This window comes from Nycticebus coucang, chromosome 1, assembly GCF_027406575.1.
Source record: "Nycticebus coucang isolate mNycCou1 chromosome 1, mNycCou1.pri, whole genome shotgun sequence".
NCBI classification, from domain to species: domain Eukaryota; kingdom Metazoa; phylum Chordata; class Mammalia; order Primates; family Lorisidae; genus Nycticebus; species Nycticebus coucang.
The window spans coordinates 133,835,876-133,858,902 of NC_069780.1; the positions used below are offsets into that span (position 1 = coordinate 133,835,876).

Sequence of the window (23,027 nt, forward strand, 5' to 3'; positions counted from 1 at the left end):
TGAAGAAGGCCTGGCACACTGGGTGAGCCAGATCTGTTCTATTTCCATTACCAGGCTTTATTTGGTCATGAGATTGAGCCTGGAGGGTGCCTATACCTTCCTGATCCCTTACACCTTCCTTACTTTGTTCAATTTACCAAGCATTTATTGAGCACTTGGATATACTTGACAGTATGCCAAATGCTTTTCTTGCATTATCTCTTTAAATCCTCACAACAGCTCCATAAACTGGAGGTACTTGTTTTACAAACACATAAACTGAAGTTCAAAGAATTTAAGAATCTTGCATAAGAACTGAGATTTCAAGGCTGGGCGCAGTAACTCACATGTGTAATATTAGCACTGTGGGAGGCTGAGGCGGGTGGATTGCCTGAGCTCATGAGTTTGAGACTAGCCTGAACCAGAATGAGACCCCTGTCTCTAAAAATAGCTGGGCATTATGGGAGGCTCCACCAGTCCCAGCTACCAGGGAGGCTGAGGCAAGAGGATCACTTGAGTCAAGAGTTTGAGATTTCTGTGAGCTATGATGCCACAGCACTCTACTGAGAGTGACAAAGTGAGACTGTGTCTCCAAAAAAAAAAAAAAAAAGAACTGAGACTTAAAGATTTTTTCCCCAGTATTGTCAGGCACTATGTGAAGTGCTAAGGATATAAAAATAAATATGGCATAGGCCTTGCCCTCAAGGAACTTATGGTTTAATGGAAACAAGTATATTACAATATAATTTCATTTAAATGATATATATATATTAATATGAATTCAGAGGTTATGAGAGCCTGAAAGAAGATCATTACTTGAGCTTAGAGAGCACAGGAAGACATTCTTGAGGAAGGAATGTTTGAGCTGAATCTTGATGCTTTGCCACAGAGAACCCAGCCTCTGAAAATATATTATCTTAGATTACCCCATAGCTAAGATTGGAGACCCCAAAGATTCTTAGGGTGCTGAACATTTCTGACAGGTATTTGCCAGTCTGCCATTCATGTGTACATATTTCTAAGCTATGATCTTTTGTCCTGATATCATCTAAGTTCAAAAACAGACAAAAACATGGCTACGCAGACATAAAATATTATTAATTTAATAAGTTAAATATCTGATTTCTTGAAAAGTACCATTACTTTTATGGCTTCATTTCATTAATGTAACATTAATTTTTTTAAGTTATCAAATAGCAGGTAGTAGATTAATGGTTGTTGAATAAATGAATGGATGAAACAATTAATGATACATAATTTTTTTCTTTAAAGAGCCAGATTGTAAATATTTTGCTCTTCATAGGCATATGGTCTATCATAGCTACTCAATTCTGTTGTAGCATGAAAATAGCCCATAGACCATAGATGTAAATGAACGAACCTCACTCTATTCTAATAAAACCTATTTTAAAAAGGAGGTGGCAGGCTGGCTTTGCTATAGTTTCTTAATCCATGATATACAACAATCAATACTTTGCAAAAATTACAATTTTCATGTAGTAGATATATTTGGCTCTTATAGAATATATGATTTTTAAATTCTGTACTTAATTATGTGCAGGTAACATACCTTGGGAAGGAGCTTTTAAAGTATGTTTCCGAAGAAGTACCCATACTTCCAGAACCAAACTTGGAATCTCAGCAGCATCAACCTTGTCTTCCAGGTATGTGTAGACCAACACCTATTTCTTGATTATGAGAAATGATGATAAAAACACTCAAACCTAGCTCAATACCCGTAGCACAGTGGTTACAGTGCCAGCCACTTGCACCGAGTCTGGCAGGTTCAAGCCCAGCCTGGGCCAGCTAAAGAACAATGACAACTGCAACAAAAAAAATATCTGGGCCTTGTGGTGAGCACCTGTAGTCCCAGCTACTTGGGAGGCTGAGGCAAGAGAATCACTTAAGCCCAAGAGTTTGAGGTTGCTGTGAGCTGTGACGCCACAACACTCTACTAAGCGTGATATAGTAAGACTCTGTCTCAAAAAAAAAAAAAAAGTACACACACATACATATATATATTCCATTGTATGGATATGCCACAGTTTGTCCACTCATTATTTAATGGACATTTAGGTGGTATTCACATTTTGGCTGTCATGAATCATACTTCTATGAGTATGCATAGGCATGTATTATTTGAGAATACATGATTTCAATTCTTTTGTGTATTATTAATACACAATTTAATAATTTCCAAATGCTTGGAACCATTGAAATAGCCATAGACCATAGATGGCTATGGTCTATGGTATAGCAATTTCCTATAGGAAATAAAATTTCCTATAGGAAAGTGCTATAGGAGTGAAATTGCTATACAGGTTTAGCATCTCTAATTTGAAAATCTGGAATCCCTCAAAATCAAAAACTTTTGAGTACTTCCACGGTGCTACAAGTAGAAAATTTCACATCTGACCTATGTGGTTGATGGTTGGCAGTCAAAACACAGTTAAAACTTACATTGTGCATGCAATTATTAAAAATACTTTGTCAAATTACCTTCAGGCTTTGTGTACAAGGTGTATAGGAGACATAAATGAATTTCATGTTTACACTTGGGTCCCACCTCCAAGATATCTCATTATGTTTATGAAATATTCAAAAATACAAAATCCACAATCCTTTGGTTCCAAGCATTTTGAATAAGGTAAGGGATACTCAACCTATATCATGTAGTAATTCTGTGTTTAACCTTTTGAAGACTAGCCAAACTGTTTTCTTTTTTTTTATTTTTATTAAATCATAGCTGTGTACATTAATATGATCATGGGGCACCATACACTTGGTTCATAGATCGTTTGACACATTTTCATCACACTAGTTAACATAGCTTTCATAGCATTTTCTTAGTTATTTTGCTAAGACTTTTACATTCCACATTTACTAGGATTCACATATACCCTTGTAAGATGCACGGCAGGTGTAATCCCATTAATCCCCTTCCCTCCACCTACCTCCTCCCCCCCTTCTCCCTTCTCCCTATTCTTAGGTTGTAACTGGGTTATAGCTTTCATGTGAAGGTCCTACATTAGTTTCATAATAAGGGTGAGTACATTGGGTACTTTTTCTTCCATTCTTGAGATACTTTACTAAGAAGAATATGTTCCAGCTCCATCCATGTAAACATGAAAGAGGTAAAGTCTCCATCTTTTTTTAAGGCTGCATAGTATTCCATGGTGTACATATACCACAATTTATTAATCCATCCGTGGATCGATGGGCACTTGGGCTTTTTCCATGACTTAGCAATTATGAATTGGGCTGCAATAAACATTCTGGTACAAATATCTTTGTTATGTTGTGATTTTTGGTCTTCTGGGTATATGCCCAGTAGAGGGATTACAGGATTAATGGCAGATCTATTTTTAGATCTCTAAGTGTTCTCCATATCTCTTTCCAAAAGGAATGTATTAATTTGCATTCCCACCAGCAGTGCAAAAGTGTTCCCTTTTCTCCACATCCACGCCAACATCTCTGGTCTTGGGATTTTGTCATATAGGCTAGTCTCACTGGAGTTAGATGATATCTCAAAGTAGTTTTGATTTGCATTTCTCTGATAATTAAAGATGATGAGCATTTTTTCATATGTCTGAAGGCCGTGCGCCTGTCTTCTTCAGAGAAGTTTCTCTTCAAGTCCCTTGCCCAGCCTGTGATGGGATCCCTTATTCTTTTCTTGCCAATGAGTTTGAGTTCTCTGTGGATTCTGGTTATTAAACCTTTGTCAGAGACATAACCTGCAAATATCTTCTCCCATTCTGAGGGCTGTTTGCTTGCTTTACTTACTGTGTTCGTGGCTGTGCAGAAGCTTTTTAGTTTGATCTAGTCCCAATAGTGTATTTTTGAAGCAGCTTCAATTGCCCCGAGGGTCCTTCTCATAAAAAACTCGCCCAACCCAATTTCTTCAAGGGTTTTCCCTGCACTCTCTTCTAGTATTTTTATAGTTTCATGTCTTAGGTTTAAATCTTTAATCCAGTGAGAGTCTATCTTAGTTAATGGTGAGAGGTGTGGGTCCACTTTCAGTCTTCTACAGGTTGCCAGCCAGTTCACCCAGCACCATTTGTTAAATAGGGAATCTTTTCCCCACTGAATGTTTTTAATTGGCTTGTCAAAGATTAAATAACAGTAATTAGCTGGATTCATCTCTTGGTTCTCTATTCTGTTCCCGACATCTACTTCTCTGTTTTTGTGCCAATACCATGCTGTTTTGATCACTATTGATTTGTAGTATAGTCTGGTAGCGTGATTCCTCCTGCTTTGTTTTTATTTTTGAGTAATGTCTTGGCTATTCAAGGTTTTTTCTGATTCCATATAAAACAAAGTATTGTTTTTCCAAGATCTTTAAAGTATGACAGTGGAGCTTTAATGGGGATTGCGTTGAAATTATATATTGCTTTGGGTAGTATGGACATTTTAACAATGTTGATTCTTCCCAACCATGAGCATGGTATATTTTTCCATTTGTTAACATTCTCAGCTATCTCTTTTCTTAGAGTTTCATAGTTCTCTTTATATAGATCTTTCACGTCCTTTGTTAGATAAACTCCCAAGTATTTCATCTTCTTTGGCACTACTGTGAATGGGATAGAGTCCTTAATTGTTTTTTCAACTTGACTATTTTTGGTATATATAAAGGCTACCGATTTATGAATGTTGATTTTGTAACCTGAGACACTGCTGTATTCCTTGATCACTTCTAAGAGTTTTGTAGTAGAGTCCCTAGTATTTTCTAGATATACAATCATATCATCTGCGAAGAGCGAAAGTTTGATCTCTTCTGACCCTATGTGGATACCCTTGATCGCCTTTTCTTCCTAATTGCGGTGGCTAAAACTTCCATTATAATTTTAAAGAGCAATGGAGACAATGGGCAGCCTTGTCTGGTTCCTGATCTGAGTGGAAATGATTCCAATTTAACTCCATTCAATATGATATTGGCTGTGGGTTTGCTGTAGATGGTCTCTATCAGTTTAAGAAATGTCCCTTCTATACCAATTTTCTTAAGTGTTCTGATCATGAAGGGATGTTGGATGTTATCAAAAGCTTTTTCTGCATCGATTGAGAGAATCATATGGTCTTTGTTTTTTAATTTGTTTATGTGCTGAATTAGATTTATAGATTTACGTATATTGAACCAGCCTTGAGATCCTGGGATAAAACCGACTTGGTCATGATGAATGATTTGTTTGATATGTTGCTGGATTCTGTTTGTTAGGCTCTTGTTGAATATTTTTGCATCTATATTCATTAGTGATATTGGTCTATAATTTTCTTTTCTTGTTGGGTCTTTTCCTGGTTTGGGGATCAGGGTGATGTTTGCTTCATAGAACGTGTTGGGTAGTCTTCCTTCTTTTTCTACCTTTTGGAACAGGTTGAGTAATATAGATACTAATTCTTCTTTAAAGGTTTGGTAGAATTCTGATGTAAAACCATCTGGTCCCGGGCTTTTCTTTTTGGGGAGATTTTGTATGGTTGATATTATTTCCGAACTTGATATGGGCCTGTTCAACATTTCCACTTGATTTTGGTTAAGTCTTGGAAGGTGACATGCTTCCAAGTAATGGTCAATTTCCTTCAGATTTTCGTATTTCTGAGAGTAAAGTTTCTTGTAATATTCATTAAGGATTTTTTGGATTTCTGAGGAGTCTGTTGTTATTTCGTCTTTGTTATTTCTGATTGATGAGATTAGAGATTTTACTCTTTTTTTCCTGATTAGGTTGGCCAAAGGTTTATCTATTTTGTTGACCTTTTCAAAAAACCAGCTTTTTGATTTATTGATCTGTTGTATTATTCTTTTGTTTTCAATTTCATTTAGTTCTGCTCTGATTTTGGTTATTTCTTTTCTTCTACTGGATTTGGGGTTGGAGTGTTCTTCCATTTCCAGTCTCTTGAGATGTCCCATTAAGTTGCTTACTTCCTCTCTTTCCATTCTCCTGAAGAAGGCTTGCAGTGCTATAAATTTCCCTCTTAGAACTGCCTTTGCGGTGTCCCAGAGATTCTGATACTTTGTGTCTTCATTGTCGTTTTGTTCCAGAAATTTAGCAATTTCCTTCTTGATCTCATCTCTGACCCAGCTATCATTCAACATAAGGTTATTTAACTTCCATGTTTTTGTATGCAGATTCCTGTTGTTACTCATCTCAAGTTTTATTCCATGATGGTCCGAGAAGATGCATGGAATAATTTCTGTTCCTTTAAATTTACTGAGGTTAGACTTGTGACCTAAGATGTGATCAATTCTGGAGTAAGTTCCGTGGGCTGATGAGAAGTATGTGTATTCAGTTTTGTTGGGATGAAATGTTCTGTAGATGTCTGCTAAATCTAAATGCTGGATGGTTAGATTTAAATCTAGAATTTCTTTACTCAGCTTTTTGTTGGAGGATCAATCCATCACTGCCAAAGGAGTGTTAAAATCTCCGACTATTATAGAGTTGGAGGAAATCAAGTTGCTCATGTCTGTTAGAGTTTCTCTTATAAATTGAGGTGCATTCTGGTTGGGTGCATAGATATTAATAATTGAAATCTCATCATATTGAGTCTTACCCTTAACAAATATGAAGTGACCATTTTTATCCTTCCTTACTTTTGTTGGTTTAAAGCCTATTGTATCCGCAAATAAAATTGCAACTCCTGCTTTTTTCTGGTTACCATTTGCCTGAAATATGGATGACCATCCTTTCACCCTGAGTCTGTATTTGTCTTTTAAGTTAAGATGTGACTCTTGTATGCAACAAATGTCTGGCCTGAGTTTTTGTATCCAGTCAGCTAACCTATGTCTCTTTAGAGGGCAGTTTAAGCCATTCACATTAATGGAGAGTATTGATAAGTTTGGTGAAATTTGGGGTATTGAGTTTTTCGAAAGTCCAGTGGGCATTTTTAATCCTTTTGCCATTGTGGAAGTTGGAGTTTGATCAGAAGTTTCTGAGTGAGTTTACTTTTGTAGTAGAGGATTGGGTTGGTTATTATGGAGGATAGGTCTGAGAATATCCTGAAGAGCTGGTTTGGTTATGGCAAATTTCTTTAGCATATGTATGTCATTAAAGTATTTAATTTCTCCATCATAAATGAAACTCAGTTTAGCTGGGTACAAGATCCGGGGTTGAAAGTTATTTTGCTTGAGGAGATTAAACGTTGATGACCACCCTCTTCTGGCTTGAAAAGTTTCAGCAGAGAGATCTGCAGTCATTCTAATGTTCTTCCCTTTGAAGGTAATAGATTTCTTTCGCCTGGCCACTTTGAGAATTTTCTCCTTCATATTAACTTTAGTGAAGTTAATTATGATATGCCTGGGGGATGTCTTATTGGGGTTGAGTTATGCTGGGGTTCTGAAGCTATCTGCTATCTGAATTTCAGGTTCTCTAGGTATGTCTGGAAAATTCTCTTTCATAATTTCATGCAGAAGGGCCTCTGCTCCCAGTGAGGCCACTTCATCTGTTTCAGGAATTCCTATGAGACGGATATTTGCCTTCTTCGAGTTATCCCAGAGCTCTCTGAGTGAGTGATCCATTTTTGCTCTCCATTTCTCTTCCTCTTTGAGAGTTTGGGAGCGTTCAAAGGCTTTATCTTCGATGTTGGAAATTCTTTCTTCTGCTTGGTCCATTCTGTTGCTAAGGGATTCTACTGTATTTTTCTTATCTTTGAGGGCTGCAAATTCTTGTTTCAGTGTGTCTAAGTCTTTGGTGGTTTTGTCTTTAAATTCGTTAAATTCTTGAGACAGCTTTTGAATTTCTCCATGAATTCCTCATTCCATTTTGTTAATCTTGTTTGCCATCCAAATTCTGAATTCGATTTCTGACATCTCAGCCAGTTGTTTGTGAATGGGATCTTCAATTACATCTGCCATATCTTTCCTTTGGGGGGGGTTGATCTATTCTGGTTATTCATGTTACCAGAGTTTTTCTGCTGATTCCGCCCCATGATTGTTTTACACCCTTTGATTTTCCTCTGGTGTTTTGTTGAGGACCCGTACAGTGCTGTGGCCTGAGAAACTGGGGCTCTGTTTGGTGTAGAGGGGCTAAGTGGTTCTGTCTAGTTTTCAGCTTGTTTCTATGTGACCCTAGTGAAACAGTTACTCTGGGTTGAAGTCTCAGCTGTGGAGAAATACCAGCAATTAAGTCACCCCACCCACCACAGGCAACAAATGGAAAAGGAAAATCAAACCTTCCTACAACCACACACCCAGGGCACCACCTGGATAGTCCCCAGGTGAGTGACTCAGTTCAAAAGGTCCAAGTCAATTGTCTCAGTCAGCAGCTGCCTCGGGTGGGAGAGTTCAAGAGGTCCCTGGGAACTGGATCACAGGAGTCTGGTGACTGCTCTAAAATGGCTTGCTCCAGTGCTGCGTGGAGTCAGGAAGAGCCACCAGTAAATAGATCAGTCTGGGAAGATTGATGCCTCCTTCCCCACCTTGCAGCTCTGTCACACCCAGTCGCTGCTAGCCCCACAGGGCTATGACCCAGTCAGTTGTCTGCAGTAAGCAGATACTCCAGGGGTTTGCACCTGCCTAAGTCACAGGGTAGTCTGTGTCTGCTCGACTAGGCCGCTATTCTCTGTCTTTATCCAGCAGGGGGTGGTGTGGCCTGTCAACCTCGGGTACTTGATGGAGGCTGGAGGTGTTCACTCAGTTTCAGCCCCACCCTTAGTTTATGTTACTGGGTGAAGGGAACAACCCTGTGGGAGTTTGCTTCTGACCTTGCCAGATTCCTCTGCAGAGGAGAGGCTGATTTGAGTTCCCAGACCCTGTGCCTCAGGCCCTGTCTTTAGTCCTGTGGGTTTGTATTCGCAGCACAATCAGTTGTTGGCTGTAGCCTCTTGGCCTCCTTTGTCTATAGGCTGGTGACCCCTTAAGGGCCAGGTGCGTCTTAGGCTCAGTAGAGAGGTCCTCTGGATCAGCCCCACCCTGGGAATTTCCCGGCTCTGCGGGTGTGTTTTCTAGTCCCCGTGTTCCACCCAGGTCGGTACCATCTCAGGAAAACCCTTTACTCACGGGGCCTGTGTTTCAGTCCCGGGTCTGTTCCATGGTGGTTGCCATCTGAGAAGATGCTCGGCCTCATCTGGTTGCCCAGGAAGACAGGAGGAGAGGCTATGGGTTATCTTGGGGTGGGCCTTGTTATTGATGAAGACAGCTGTTGCTCTGTACCTCAGGGCACCACAGCTCCAGTGTAATTCCCTCTCAGCCGACCGTCGTCTTCTCGCTCCTTTGCTACAGAATCAGCACTGGCCAGCTGCAGTCCAGGTCCTGTCTACACCTCTCGAGAGTTCACCCAAGAATCTGGACCCTTGGGGGGGCAGGTCTCCACATCACGGAGTGAGAGTGGAGGGGAGTGTTAGGAGCTCAGAGTTGCAGGTCGTAACACCAAGTTCATTGAGACCAAATGAACAAATAAACAGATACAAAGGTTACCAGGCACATGGGCCCATAGATACAGAGACAGACGGAGACACATAGACATACAGGCAACAGCCACGACAACAGCAATATCAGAACAACTGCAATAAAAATAGTGATAATCGTAAAATAATTGAAAGAAAGGAAAAAAGAGAGAAAAAAGTGGTGTTAGAAGGAATGTTAAATGAGAAGAAAGAAGAAATTAAAATTAGAAGACATAGAAATAAAAGATATATCTATATAAAAAGTAATAATAAAAAATTATTGAAATCTCCTCTAAGAAAATGGTGAGGAAAAAAACAGACAAAAACAAAACAAACCAAAAAAAAACACGAAAACCAAAAACAAAACAAAAAAAAGTCACCAACTATAAAAATATTCTTGTGTGTAGAAATATACCTATAAATATCTATATGTCTGCTGTAGGGATCAACTTTCATAGGAATATATTCATACTGCGATATACTTTCTGAACACCAGGTGGCGCTGTGAGTGGTTCCCAGACTTATACCTGATTTACAGTTTATACCGTTACCATGGTAACCACCTTCCATGGCTGATCGCCATTTTGGAGTTTCCGTAAAAGATTGTCACCTAAGAATTGTGCAACCTCGGCTGTTCTTTTCCAGACAGCACTTGCGACCGACTTTCCCACTCAGTGCAGGTGTCCACGCTTCCTAAGTCCCTCCACTCTGTTCCCAGGTTCCCCTGCAAACTGGTGACTGCAATCGGCCATAAGGGGAGTGGTGCTGAGTTAGCGCTTTCATTGGCGGGCTCCCAGCTCTATCTCCTGTCGCTGGTTCCCGCGGTTTCAGCAGCCAAAGCTGGTCCGCAGCTTCAGTAGCTTCGTGGCTCCAGAAGCCAAAGCCGGGTCCTAGGCTTCAAGCCGGTTCCTGTGGTTGGAGCGCTCGGGGGACTTATTCTGAGTTTTATGGATCAGAGTTTCCCTTTTGGATGGGCGCCCGCCAGTTCGCCGCACAGCCTGAACCACCAGCCCCCTCCAATGCCTGGGGGAAAGGTGCCCACCCTTTTGGGTAGTTCAAAATGTCTGTTTCCCAGGCAGGATCCCTTCCCTTCAATTGTCCAACAGTTTGCCCAGCTCCCCGTGGTTTCAAGTGGCTCTCCTTTGGGAAGCCTCCCTCAGTTCAGGATTAATTATTTATCAATTGGATTTTGTCAGCATTTACAAGCTGCTGACCTCCGTAGGGGAGGGGCCTGCTGGCCTGCACGGCCGGCCGAGCAGGGAAGAATCTCTACAACAGAGTCTGTGATTTTAAATTACCCCTCATATATAGCAAACCGCCAGTTCGCTGGGCGTCTCCAGCTGTCTGTCCACTCCAATAATCCACACATAGGGAAGGTCCAGACGGCCTTTCCTCTCACCTGGTGGCTTGGGAGAGGTGGGCTACATGTCCGTCCTGTCCGCCATCATGCTCCGCCTCTGCCAAACTGTTTTCTATAGCAGCTAAACCATTTATGTTCCTACCAGCAGTGTGTCAGGGTTCCACCTTCTCTACATCTCTACCAACAGTTATTATTTTCTGGGTTTTGTTTGGTTTTGTTTTACAGCCCTCTTTTCAACCACAGTTGATTCTAAGAGAATATAAGAAATGACACCATCCCTCAATTCTTTTCTATGAATCATTCCTTCTAACACCACTTTTTTCTCTTTTTTTTCCTTTCTTTCAATTATTTTACAATTATCACTATTTTTATTGCAGTTGTTCTGATATTGCTGTTGTCGTGGCTGTTGCCTGTATGTCTATGTGTCTCCGTCTGTCTCTGTATCTATGGGCCCATGTGCTGGCTTTACTTTAAGTAGTTTGTTTTAAAGGAAAAAAGTGGTATTTTTGCTCCTACCCAAAGACTTGACTCGGTTAGTTTTACATATTTTTCTAGGAATAGATACTCAAATAAATCTTAGCTTATTAGAGTAAACTAATATCTTTTGTCAGATGGAACAAACTATAGCCTGAAAAACTGAAGAGGATGTAGTTTAACCAGTGAGCAGCAGATTTTGAAATAATTTGGGAAAGGACAGCACATATTTCTGAAAAATGGACATAATTAATGTTATGTTACACTCCTCTGCTACAGTGGCCTCTGTTTCCTAGGGTCACTTTCTCAAATCATTTGACAATAATATAGAAGAGAAAATGATGATAGTATGATTACCAAGGACAAGAACCAAACAGGATTTCTATCACCAAGTCCCTACTCAGGGGTTCCTTGGGATTATTCCTTTTCTTACAACAAGCCACAGTAATTCAAACTATGTTACTTTCCTAACTTTAACACTTAATCCACCCCCTAACCTCTTAGGAACTCTTTCTTTCTCAACAACTTGCTTCATAATAGGGTACATTCTCGCCAGTTTTCTGAAGACAGCCTCAAAAGTGCTTTTTCATCACTTTCGAAAAACAGACCAGGTAACAACAGTAATTATAAAGGGCTTAAGTAACTGGAAGGATTTCTTGTATTAATTCCTGGTCTTTGGTTCCTAACCTGGTTAAAAATGTACCTAATTGAATCATGAGATAAGGCCCAATAACTGAAATTTTTAGAAGTGACACTCAGCCAGCTTACTATAGATTTTTAATGTCTAGTATTTGATTTCTTATACAGATGATAATTTGACAACCCTTAATATTCAGCACTTTCTCTTCCTCTACCCCAGCATAGTTAAAGGAAAATCAAGCAAACCCTGTCTACTAGTTTTTAACCTGAAGAGTCAAAGAAGAACTGTATGTAGGTTCTTAGATCATAAAGGTTATCACCTCCTCAAATTTTCTTGTTTTAGGCAGTCATTTCCAAACTCAATCAGGTAATCAGGCATCTTCTTCACAGGGCACACAATTCCCATCAAGTGTGCATGAAATTAGAAATGGGTTCTGAATTGTTATAATTGTTATAATATAAAGCCTGTCTTGTTATTATGGGGCCTGGGAATCTATAGGCAAATCCCCACTATTATCCCATAGGCTACTGTTAGAATTTTGTTTGATTAGGATTTTTTTTTTAATAAAAGAAAAAGTGTCAGGCTAGAGTACAGTGATGTTGTCATAGCTCACTTAACTCACACCTGGCTAATTGGCTAATTTTTAAAAGTTTTTTAGAGACAGGTTCTCACTGTATTGCCCAGGATAGCCTCAAGAGATCCTCCCACCTCAACCTCCCAAATCTACTGTGATTATAGGTCTGAACTACCATACTCAGCTTCGATAAGATTCTTTGATAGCTATTTTAACGGTACTTGACAGAAACCCAAAGACTTGACAAGTCAGAAAATGTAAAACTCTTTATTCCTATCACAAAACAACCATTCAAGAGAGTCTGTCCCTCTTCTGGATATAAACATACATGTATGGTCATGGAAACCATGACTCTGACGCTGAGAGACAAGATAGTCTAAAAAAAATAAGTCCATGTGGGTCTCACCAGCCTACCTGGGATTACAAATATAATCTGTTATTGTATGCTTTTTTTTTTGAGACCAGAGTCTCACTTTGTCACCCTCAGTAGAGTGTTGTGGCATCCCAGCTCACAGCAACCTCAAACTCTTGGGCTCAAGTGATTCTCTTGCCTCAGCCTCCCAAGTAGCTGGGACTACTGGTGCCTGCCACAATGCTCAGCTACTTTTAGAAACAAGGTCTCACTCTTTCTTAGGCTGATCTCAGACTCCTAAACTCAGGCAATGCACCTGTCTCGACCTCTCAGAGTGCTGGGATTACAGGTGTGAGCCACCGTGCCTGGCTGTCTGATGTTTTTGATGATCACACTCTTCAGAATAGTATTTTGGGCGAGTAAAGGTCACCCATAGCTAGGATAACCATACATCCTGGTTTGCCCAGGGCAGTCCCAATTTCAGCAAATTTTTTACCAACATTCCCTTTCACTTTCAGAAGTACCTGATGATCCAGTACAAGAACAAAGAAAATTGGTGTCTGAGAAAATGGAATTTGGACAAGGTAACAAAAAAAATTCAATTTCATTTGCTTATATAAGAAACAGGTAGGGTAGAGTGGTTCACACCTGTAATCCTAACACTTTGGGAGTCTGAGCCAGGAGAATTACTTGAGCTCAGGAATTTGAGACCAGTCTGAGTTGGAGTGAGACCCCATCTCTACTAAAAATACAAAAATTAGCCGGGTGTTGTGGTGGGCACCTATAGTTCCGGCTACTTGAGAGGCTGAGATAGGAGGATTACTTGAATCGAGTTTAAGGTTGCTATAAGCTAGGCTGACACCACAACACTCTAGCCTGGGGCAATAGCATGAGACTGTCAAAAAAGGAAGAAAAAAAAAGAAATGTTTAGGGAGGTGCCTGTGGCTCAGAGGGATAGGGTGCCATCACCATATACTGGAGGTAGCAGGTTCAAACCCAGCCCCTGCCAAAACTGCCAAAAAAAAAAAAGTTTCGATTGTACATATTGTGCAGATAGATCAAAATAGGTCAAATCTTATGCATATCACTCTATAAGTGATTGCTGGTCACCTCATTTATATTTCCTGATAGAGTAAGAAACTTACTGAATTCAGAAACACTTTGATGGGCTCTGCTTCTTCCTATATTCCTCATTGCTTGTCACACCATAGCTTTTCAGTAAACATCAGTGAATACTGTTCAGTTAATAAATGATGAATGAATGACTAAATGGGAAACTATGAGTCTGATCCAAAGGAGTGCTGTTTTACAAGTGGATTTACTTGGCTTGATTGTCTTAATAGACGGACATGCCTAGAACTTATAGGCAATAATAGAATTTGTAGTGAAGAATCCAACAAATGGTAAATAGGATTTTGTTTAGTTAATATTATCTCCTTTGAATTTCTGTTTCTAATCATTAAATATAAGAGTGATGGTCCATTAAATTTTATCAGCCAGAAATTTTAAAAAGAGCCTTCTCTATAACTCTCCCTCTTTATGAGAAATCATAAAGAAATCTTTTTAGCTTTGTTAATATTTCCTAAACTAAATTAGATGATATCTGTCAGCATTCCATAGAACAAATAGTAGGAGCCTCATTATTACACATTATTTTAGATTCATGCTATCAGGAAAATCTTGAGTAATGAAAATAAATGATAAAAATTTTAATCTTGCCATCTTAAGGCTTTCTTCAGTGAATTAGAGACAATGAAAGAGCTTTCTTCTGAATTCTACACAAAAACTAAATCGGCTACTCAAGTCAATGTAGTAATGGACTGCAGAGTGTTAAAACATATTATTTTAACACATTTGAGGGTATGTGAAAGTCTATGGTGCATTTTCCCTTTGAAATTTTATAACTTCTTCCTAAGCCTCTCACCTTTTTTGCCCTCTTAAATAGAATTCATCTTCTGTGTTATTGAGGGAATTCTCCCTGACACTTCAATCTAAATCAGAAGAGAAAAAAAAAAATTTACCAAACTTCCATGTAATTTGTGATCATTTGATATGGACATATTTACTTATTTTTCACAAAGTTATTTATTCAGAGGGGATAATAATTTTTTAATTGACAAATAATTATACATCTTTGTGGGGCACGCAGTTATGTTTTGATATGTACAATGTATAGTGATTAGTTTGCAGAGATCATTGCAAACTAATGGTTGGTTTTTCCCTTGGTTGGTTCACTGAAATATCAACTCACAATCACAGCAGATTAATATGCGCATGGGGGGAACCACAAGGATGATTACCCAAAGTCTCAGTGATAGTCAGAGACCTTTATCGATGCCTTTTAGAAGAGAGAGGGGAGAACGTGGAGAGGATAGGTGCCCCAGTGGTTGCTAGGGAGGATGAATAAATAGAGGGGGAAAAGATTGACTTATAAATTAACCTGAAAGACAGGTATTGTGTTTTAAATGATTTGGGGCCAGGTCTGTTAGCATTCAGGGGAAGAAAAGGAAGTCAGCAGCCCCTTTTTATTCCCAGTCAGGTTAGTTGGGTTTTATGCAGATAGAGGGAAGGCCTCTTCCAGAGCTTTCTGATCATGAATGGCCTTTAATTCAAAATATTCTTTATACCACGGAGTCATATTTGGGGCCAAAATTTCCTTAGCTCCTTCAAGATCAAGATAATTAGTATATCCATCATCTCAAACATTTAAAAAATTTTTAAGATAGATCACATCTCACATTTTACCTGGAAAGCCAATTTTTTATATTAATATTTATGTTCCCTGTTACCATATGACCAAGATATTCAAAACATATTAAGCAAAATGTCTTTGTCAAAGTAAAAAAAAAGTATCAAGTATTACCTGAGGTCTTTCAAGCCATCATTTATTTCATTTTTTTATTTTAAATTTCTTTATTTTTGATGTTTTCTCATTTCTCCAAGAAAGAAAGGAACTTTTAAAAAATTAAAATTTTTCCATTGTTCTAATTTTTTTATTTCAATAAATTTTAGGGGTATAAGTGGAGTTTTGTTACATGGATATGTTATATAATGGTGGTCTGGGCTTCAGGTGACCCATTACCCAAATAGTGTACACTGCACCCAATAGATAATTTTTAATCCCTTCCCCCCCATTATTCCTTGTGTCCAATATGTCACTCTGTGTGACGCTTAAGCCCAAGAGTTTGAGGTTGCTGTGAGCTGTGACACCACAGCACTCTACTGAGGGTGACGTAGTGAAACTCTGTCTCGAAAAAAAAACAAAAAAAGAAAGAAAAAGAAACTGAGAATGAGAAAAATCAAAATTAATGGCCCTAAAGTAGGAAATAACCAAGGCCAACATTCTTACATGCATGTGCCTCCTTTTTCTGCTGTAAATAAATCTAAGGCTCAGCAATTTTGGAGGACTATTGCAGCTAAAGAATTAATTTGGGATTGTAGGGTGACTATAGAGTATGCTACCCTTTCCATATCTTGGTTAAGTTCTAGGGAGAGTTGGTGGTAAAAGTGGGTTGATGTACTATAAAGCCTGAAGTGCTCGTGCCAAGTCCAGCCACTATGCCTATTCGGAAGAGTACAGGGAAGAAGATGCCTCTTTTGTGTGTGGAAGTAGGGGGATGCTTTAGGGCCTGAGTTAAAGAGGAGTCATTTACCAAAGAGACTTCGGTGGTGAGGAAAACTCGGGTGCAAAGACCAGAGTGGTTAGCGTGCGGGCACCGATAGGGGGAGTGGCCACAGAGGAAAAATATTCCCGGAAGGTACAGAAGGAATCAGATAAGGGAAAAGTTGAGTTGAGGAAACAGAGATCAGGTTTTATAAACCCTACAGTCTCCTGAACTATTGAGATTGAAGCAGGTTAAATTGGGGGAGGCTGGGGGTGGAAAGTCTGTAGTTATGGGACTCAACAGATCTGTGTTATATTCTGCTGGAATGGAAGAGTTATATTTGTCAGGTACAGGTATGGGATTGAAAAGATGTTGGTATAAAGAAAGGCACATTTAGCATCCTGAGGAAGAGAGGAGGAATTGTTCAGGGCAGCTGAAAAGGAAGTATTTAAAAGCCTGGGAATGAGGGAATGTTGTTGTAGGTGTTACATGACATTGAGGTCTAATCCTTTATAGGGTGGAGGGGTTATACTAGAAGAGGGTTTTTTTAATGATTTGTCTTGTTTCTTGCTGGTGTGCTATGTCCTGAACTCCTCCTCCATCTGATAATCCTACAAGTGTGAGGTGTGTCCAGCAGACAGTAGTCCTTATTCCACTGCCAGTGCATCCAGCACCTGTTATTTCACCAGTCCAGTACCTTTTTCCTCCATAAGAACATTCAGAGGCTTTGGTAACATCATAACAGTATGATGGCATGTAAGTGTAGCTAGTGAGAAAAGGGGTCTGAGGTAAGAATCAGGCATAGTTGATTTGGGAAGGGGTTGGTAAGGTATTCGCAGATAATATGAGGTTAAGGTAGCAAGATAACTTGCAACTTTCAGTCAGTGTTGATGGGGAGGGGCGAAGGGCCAAGATTGACAGGAGGGGTAGCTAGAAGAAAAAGAAGTAGGAAGAGGATGCAAGAGCCTAGTGCGGTGGTGGGAGAAATATCAGCAGGATCCATGCTACTGCTAGGGGCAAGGGAGATTTGAGGAAAACTTATTGTCTTGCCAGTTGGTCTCTGAATTTCTCTGCTGAGAGAAAGGGTAGGTTGGGGTAGGAGCTGGTTTATTATTTTTTCCCTAAGTTCATCCCTGGTTTCCTGGAGAATGGGAAAATAATTTCCTATGGTAGATAGTCTGAAGGGGGTGCTAGAGCCATCCTCTTGGATGACCCCAATTGGAATTACCAAACTGATGCTCCTTCCCTTTTCTTTTTCACCCATGTGTGGCAGAAGCAGGTGGGGAGGATGGAGAGAGGGGGGATGGAGTGGTATTCTGTAAGGAGGAGACTGGGCGGGTGGGGGTGGGGGGGTAGGTTGCAGAGGAACAGACGAAGGAGGGTTGTCTGTTGGGTCCAAGGAAGACAATGAAGAAATCAGGAGGCTCAGAGAGGACTCATTTGGCCAGTGCAAGGAAAATTTGAGAAGGTTCACAAGACAAACACAAGGAATGTTTTGTCCAATCTCTGACAGTAATTGTCAAGGTTAGTGAGTGAGGACTGAAAGGTCAAAGGTTCCATTTTCAGGCCATTCTGAGCCATTATCTAGCAGTATTACAGAAAAAGATGAGGTGTTTAGGTTAAGGTCAGGATAAAGGTGTAGAGGCTTGAGGTGAGTTAAGAGGCAGCCTGAAGGTGAAGAAGGGAGACTCTGTGACTGAGCAGTCCCCATATCAGAAACTGGAGTGGAAAATAAATGAAGTTAAAGGGAGGATGAAAAGAGAATTTACAAGGAGGAGGAGAAAGGAGGTGGCCAAGGCTAGGGCTGGGGAGGTTACCAGGCATCCCTGAAGGACCTTTAACCAGCCTGAAAAGAGTGGTCCAGGCCAATGTCAGGGCTTCCCTATGCACGAGGCACTGGTTGGGTGAGTCTGACTCCCTGGTGTTAATTCATGACCAGTGCCAGATTTAGGAGGCATGGACTACCGGAGTTTTTGGCCCAGAGTAAAAAAAGGGAAAAGAAGTTGAAAGGCTCAGAAAGGGGCTATAGACAAATGCTCACCTCACTAATAAATGGATGAATTCCAGGCAGGGGTCAGAGGAGTCCTCTTGTTTCCCTTCCTGTCTGTGGGAACAAGAGTCCATCTAGTTAGAAGTGGGTCCCATGAGCTGTAATATCAGCCCCCCAAGGGGGCTTCTTCCTGTCCCGGGTTTTGGCACCAAAATGAAAGGTTATTCTAAGACATGAACGAAAGGAATCAGATTCCAGATTCTATGTGGGCAATGTGGCCTTTATTCACTCAGGTGCCCGGGGGCTGATTTTGAAAAAGAAGGCAGCCCATGGGTTAAGGCATGGGGGATGGGGATTGGTGCACTCATTGTTTCCTGGGTGGGTCTTGTGTGTGCCTTTCTCTGTCCCAGCCCTCAGTTCTATTTGGGCAGGTCCCTACATTCAGCCATATAATGAAGATCTAATATTATTTGTGCATTTGAAAATAGAACATGTTTTTCTAGGAAAATAGGCTCTTTTTTGTTTTTGGTGAAACAGCCCCTAGGATATTTACAATCTGTTGTAAATAAAGACGACTTTAAAGACAGAGTTTTCTTCATTCTAATGTTGTTGCTGTGTTTCATTTCTCTCTAAAAGTATATGTAACGAGCATAAACATTCACAGGTGCTTCTGTTTTATGTGGTTGAGAACTTTTAAAATCTTAAACACCCAGGGAAGATGGGTACCTAATAGCAGTGCTGAGGGTGTTTATTTCAGCATTTATTTACAACTCTTGATTCTTTTTATTTCAGTCGTAATATTTTTTCATTCAGGTATCATGATTAACACTCCTTTAACCTAATTCATAAAGTACATAATATATTTACGGATAGGAGAATGCAGGCTCAGCACTTATAGTTCAGTGAGTAGGGTGCCGGCCACATACACCAAAGTTGGCAGGTTCATGCCCAACGAGGGCCTGCTAAATAACAATGACAACTGCAATCATAAAATAGCCGGACTCCTATAGTCCCAGCTATTCAGGAGGCTGAAGCAAGAGAATCACTTAAGCCCAGGAGTTTGAGGTTGCTGTGAGCTGTGAAGCCATGGCACTCTACCAAGGGTGACATAATAAGACTCTGTCTCAAAAAAAATTTTTTTTGATTGCCCCAGGCTAGAGTGCCAATGGTATTGGCCTAGTTTACAGCAATCTTAAACTCCTAGGCTCAAGGGATCGTCCTGCCTCAGCCTCCCAGGTAGCTAGGAGTATAGATGCTTGACACAATGCCTAGCTATTTTTTTCTATTTTTAGAAGAGATGGGGATATCACTCTTGCTCAGACGGGTCTCAAACTCTCAAGCTCAAGCAATCCTTCTGCCTGGGCCTCTCAAAGTGCTAGGATTTCAGGTATACGCCACTGTGTCCTGGCAAAAATTATTTTTAATCTAACCAATTACCTTGTAAAGATTCCAAAATAATAATAATAATAAAGAGGTCAGGAATAGTGGCTCACACCTATAATTTTTTTTTTTTTTTTTTTTTTTTTGCAGTCTTTGGCTGGGGCTGGGTGTGAACCTACCACCTCCGGTATATGGGGCAGGCACCCTACTCCTTGAGCCACAGACGCTAACCTCACACTTGTAATTTGAGTACTTTGGGAAGTTAAGGCAGTAGGATTGCTTGAGGACAGGAGTTCAAGACCTGCCATGTCTCTAAAAAAAAAAAATTTTTAAAAATTAAAAGCCGAGCGTGGTGGTATATACCTGTAGTCCCAGCTACTTGGGAGACTGAATCAGGGGTGTCATTTGAGGCCTGGAGTTTGAGGTTGCAGTGAGCTATGATCACCCGACTGCACTCCATCCTGGGCAACAGAACAAGACCATTCTCTGAATAAATAAATAAAATGAATAGAGAAATTTTCTTTGGTATCAGAATAGCAAAACTTAAAAAGCTGATAATATTCAGTGTTATCAAGGATGTAGGAAAAGAACTGGTACTCTTAGAGGTACTGTCATATACTATTGGTGACAATATAAAAGGATACGTTTGGGAAGGCACTGTGGCAGAAACTTTTAAAATTTAAAATGTTTGGGTGGCTCTTGTGGCTCAAAGGAGTAGGGCGCCGGCCCCATATGCTGGAGGTGGCAGGTCAAACCCAGCCCCAGCCAAAAACTGCAAAATAAATAAATAAATAAATAAAATGTTTACAAACCCTTCAACCCAGTACATCTGCTTCTGAGTATCAATCCTATAGAAGTTTTTGTACATGTCTTAATAGTAAAAATTGACGAATAAAGTATGAATTACAAATAAATGAAACTAGGTACAGATACACTAAGTTGGTCAAATCATAATCAAAATGGGGGCAATATCTCGAGAGAATGACTAGTAGAAATGATAGTATTTAAATCATTAAGCTAATTTTGATGAAATGAACTTAAATTAACATTTAAAGCTTTATTTCTATAGGGTTTTCCTGAGAAAAGAAAGTTCCTAATTTTGTAGAATACTTTGTTACAGGAGTCTTTAAAACAAAGTTACTAATAAAGGAACTATTATGTTTACATATGGATCAGGCGTAAAAAAGTTAAAATTTTTTGGATTGTAAGTAACAATTTAAAACCCAACTCAGATTGGCTTAAAACCCTCCAAAATGAATTTTATTGACACATGTACATGAAAGACCAGGAACAGTCTTCAGTTTTACCCAAGATTCAAAGAGCATGATGAAGAACCCAGTTTCTCTTGCTTTCCATTTCCCAGCTGTATTTTCATTTTGGATCCATTCTAATAGCCTTTCCTCTCATCATCCGAGGACTACATGCTTCCAGGTTTAAGTCTCGAGAAGAAGAAATATGTACATTATGTGACTTTTCCTCAAAAGACCCAACAGGGATCTCATTGCAACTCCCTTACCTCTGAATGGCTTGTGTTCTCATGTCTGAGTCACTGCTTATTCACTGATTGGCCTAGATCTAAATCAATCAGGACTTGAGAACAACTCTGCCAAAAGCACATGGGCTAAATATGGGGGAAAGGATGGTCATACTGAGGCAAATTATAGTGGGTTGCCACAGGAAGGATAAATGGGTACTGAGCATCAAAAACAGCAGATGTCCTGCAGATGTATGATTATATAAAATGTTTGTATTGTGTAGAATTATATACAAGCTCTTGGACCATATAGTCTGGACCATATAGTATGTCTAACTAAAACTGCCTGATGGAGGTCACACTCTTATTAGTGCTGTCAGGTGGATGATATGTAGCCAGTCTTTGAGAAAAAAAGTTTCTCTGAGACCATCAGGGAGCTTGAAGAAATGAGTTTTAGAGTCACTGACTCCTTAGATTGGCAGAGCGAACAGGAACCTTCCTTGATCTTCAGCTTTCTCACCTCACATAGGAAGCCTAGAGAAGTCATACAACTTACATGAGATCACACACGAAGTTTATGGCAGAATCAGGATTAGAAAACTGATCATCCATCTGCTAGCCTAAGACTCATTTTAGTAATAAATAATAATAAAAATGATAGCAGCTAATATTTATTATCTGTTATATGGCCAGACAGTATACTAAGCATTTCACGTATAAATGTAGAATATAAATGTCTTAACATAATAACTAAGAAAATGCCAGGAAGGCTATGTTAACCAGTGTGATGAAAATATGTCAAATGGTCTATAAAACCAATGTATGGTACCCCATGATTGCATTAATGTACACAGCTATGATTTAATAATAAAAAAGGAAAAATCTCATTTCATCTTCATAATTGTTTTATTCTCTATTGATTGGAAATTGAGGGACAGAAGACCTTATACAACTATCTTCAAAAGTTTCCATCATCCTTTTCTTCCTGGTATTTTAGATTAAAAACAGGCTTCTGTCCCCCAAAATCAGCCAGTGCTGGTTTATAGCTTTGTCTCAGGTGCAGAAAATGGAATTTGTGAAGAAGTTCTTGGTCAGAAAACCTCTTATGTGTGCTCTCTCATAGACTTTACTGGATTATAGGATTTGTAATAACTAAATTTAACTCTTACATTTTAAAATGCAGTTTTTAATTTGTTGATACTTCTTTAAATAGGAACTTCCAGAGAGTCAATGCAGAGCATCCCACATTATCTACAAATAAATGAAATACTGTTAATCAGCGATCAAGAATTTCTCCCATGCCATATAATGGACCAGCATTGGAAATTCTATGTGGAATGTGAGGAACTAACATTCTAAAGTATTGTTTTCTTAATAATTTAATAAATTATCAACAAATGTTTATATTTTTATGTAGTGTTTTGTGTGGTCTGGTAAGCCTATTTAACATACACTTTATGGATTACTACTTAAGATGTGTGTTTACTGTTATAAGGAAAAATATAGCTCTTCAACTATTATTGTAAAATTAATAGTTTGCTATTGAAATAAAGGCATGTTTTAATTAGACAATATTGACTCTGTGGCTTTTCTTTTACTAACGTAAACTTAAAACCAACATTTGAATCAACACCTCTACCTAACATTTGAATCAACACACACACACACAAGTGTTTATATATATTTTTTTTTATTCTTCCTTCCCTTAAGGAACAATGGTTTTTGTTATACAGTGTTCCTTAAGGGAAGGAAGGATACAGATAAGAGTGATCTGTGGATAATTGGTCCTGGAAGGCCCAGGTTAAGTGAATCCACTTAAAATAATAACTT

General features: G+C 39.3%; 1 protein-coding gene across 2 annotated transcripts in view; it reads left to right on the plus strand.

Moving 5' to 3' along the window:
- ANKRD31 (ankyrin repeat domain 31) overlaps window positions 1–22,576 on the plus strand; it is a 216,026-nt gene extending 193,450 nt beyond the window's left edge. For both annotated transcript variants that reach the window (XM_053596250.1, XM_053596252.1), the window contains 3 exons: window positions 1,541–1,643; window positions 13,267–13,332; window positions 22,411–22,576. In XM_053596250.1, the coding sequence (XP_053452225.1) occupies window positions 1,541–1,643; window positions 13,267–13,332; window positions 22,411–22,556 (315 nt within the window). In that variant the 3' untranslated portion in view covers window positions 22,557–22,576. The remainder of the gene's footprint in view (window positions 1–1,540; window positions 1,644–13,266; window positions 13,333–22,410) is intronic.
- Window positions 22,577–23,027: the final 451 nt, after the last annotated feature.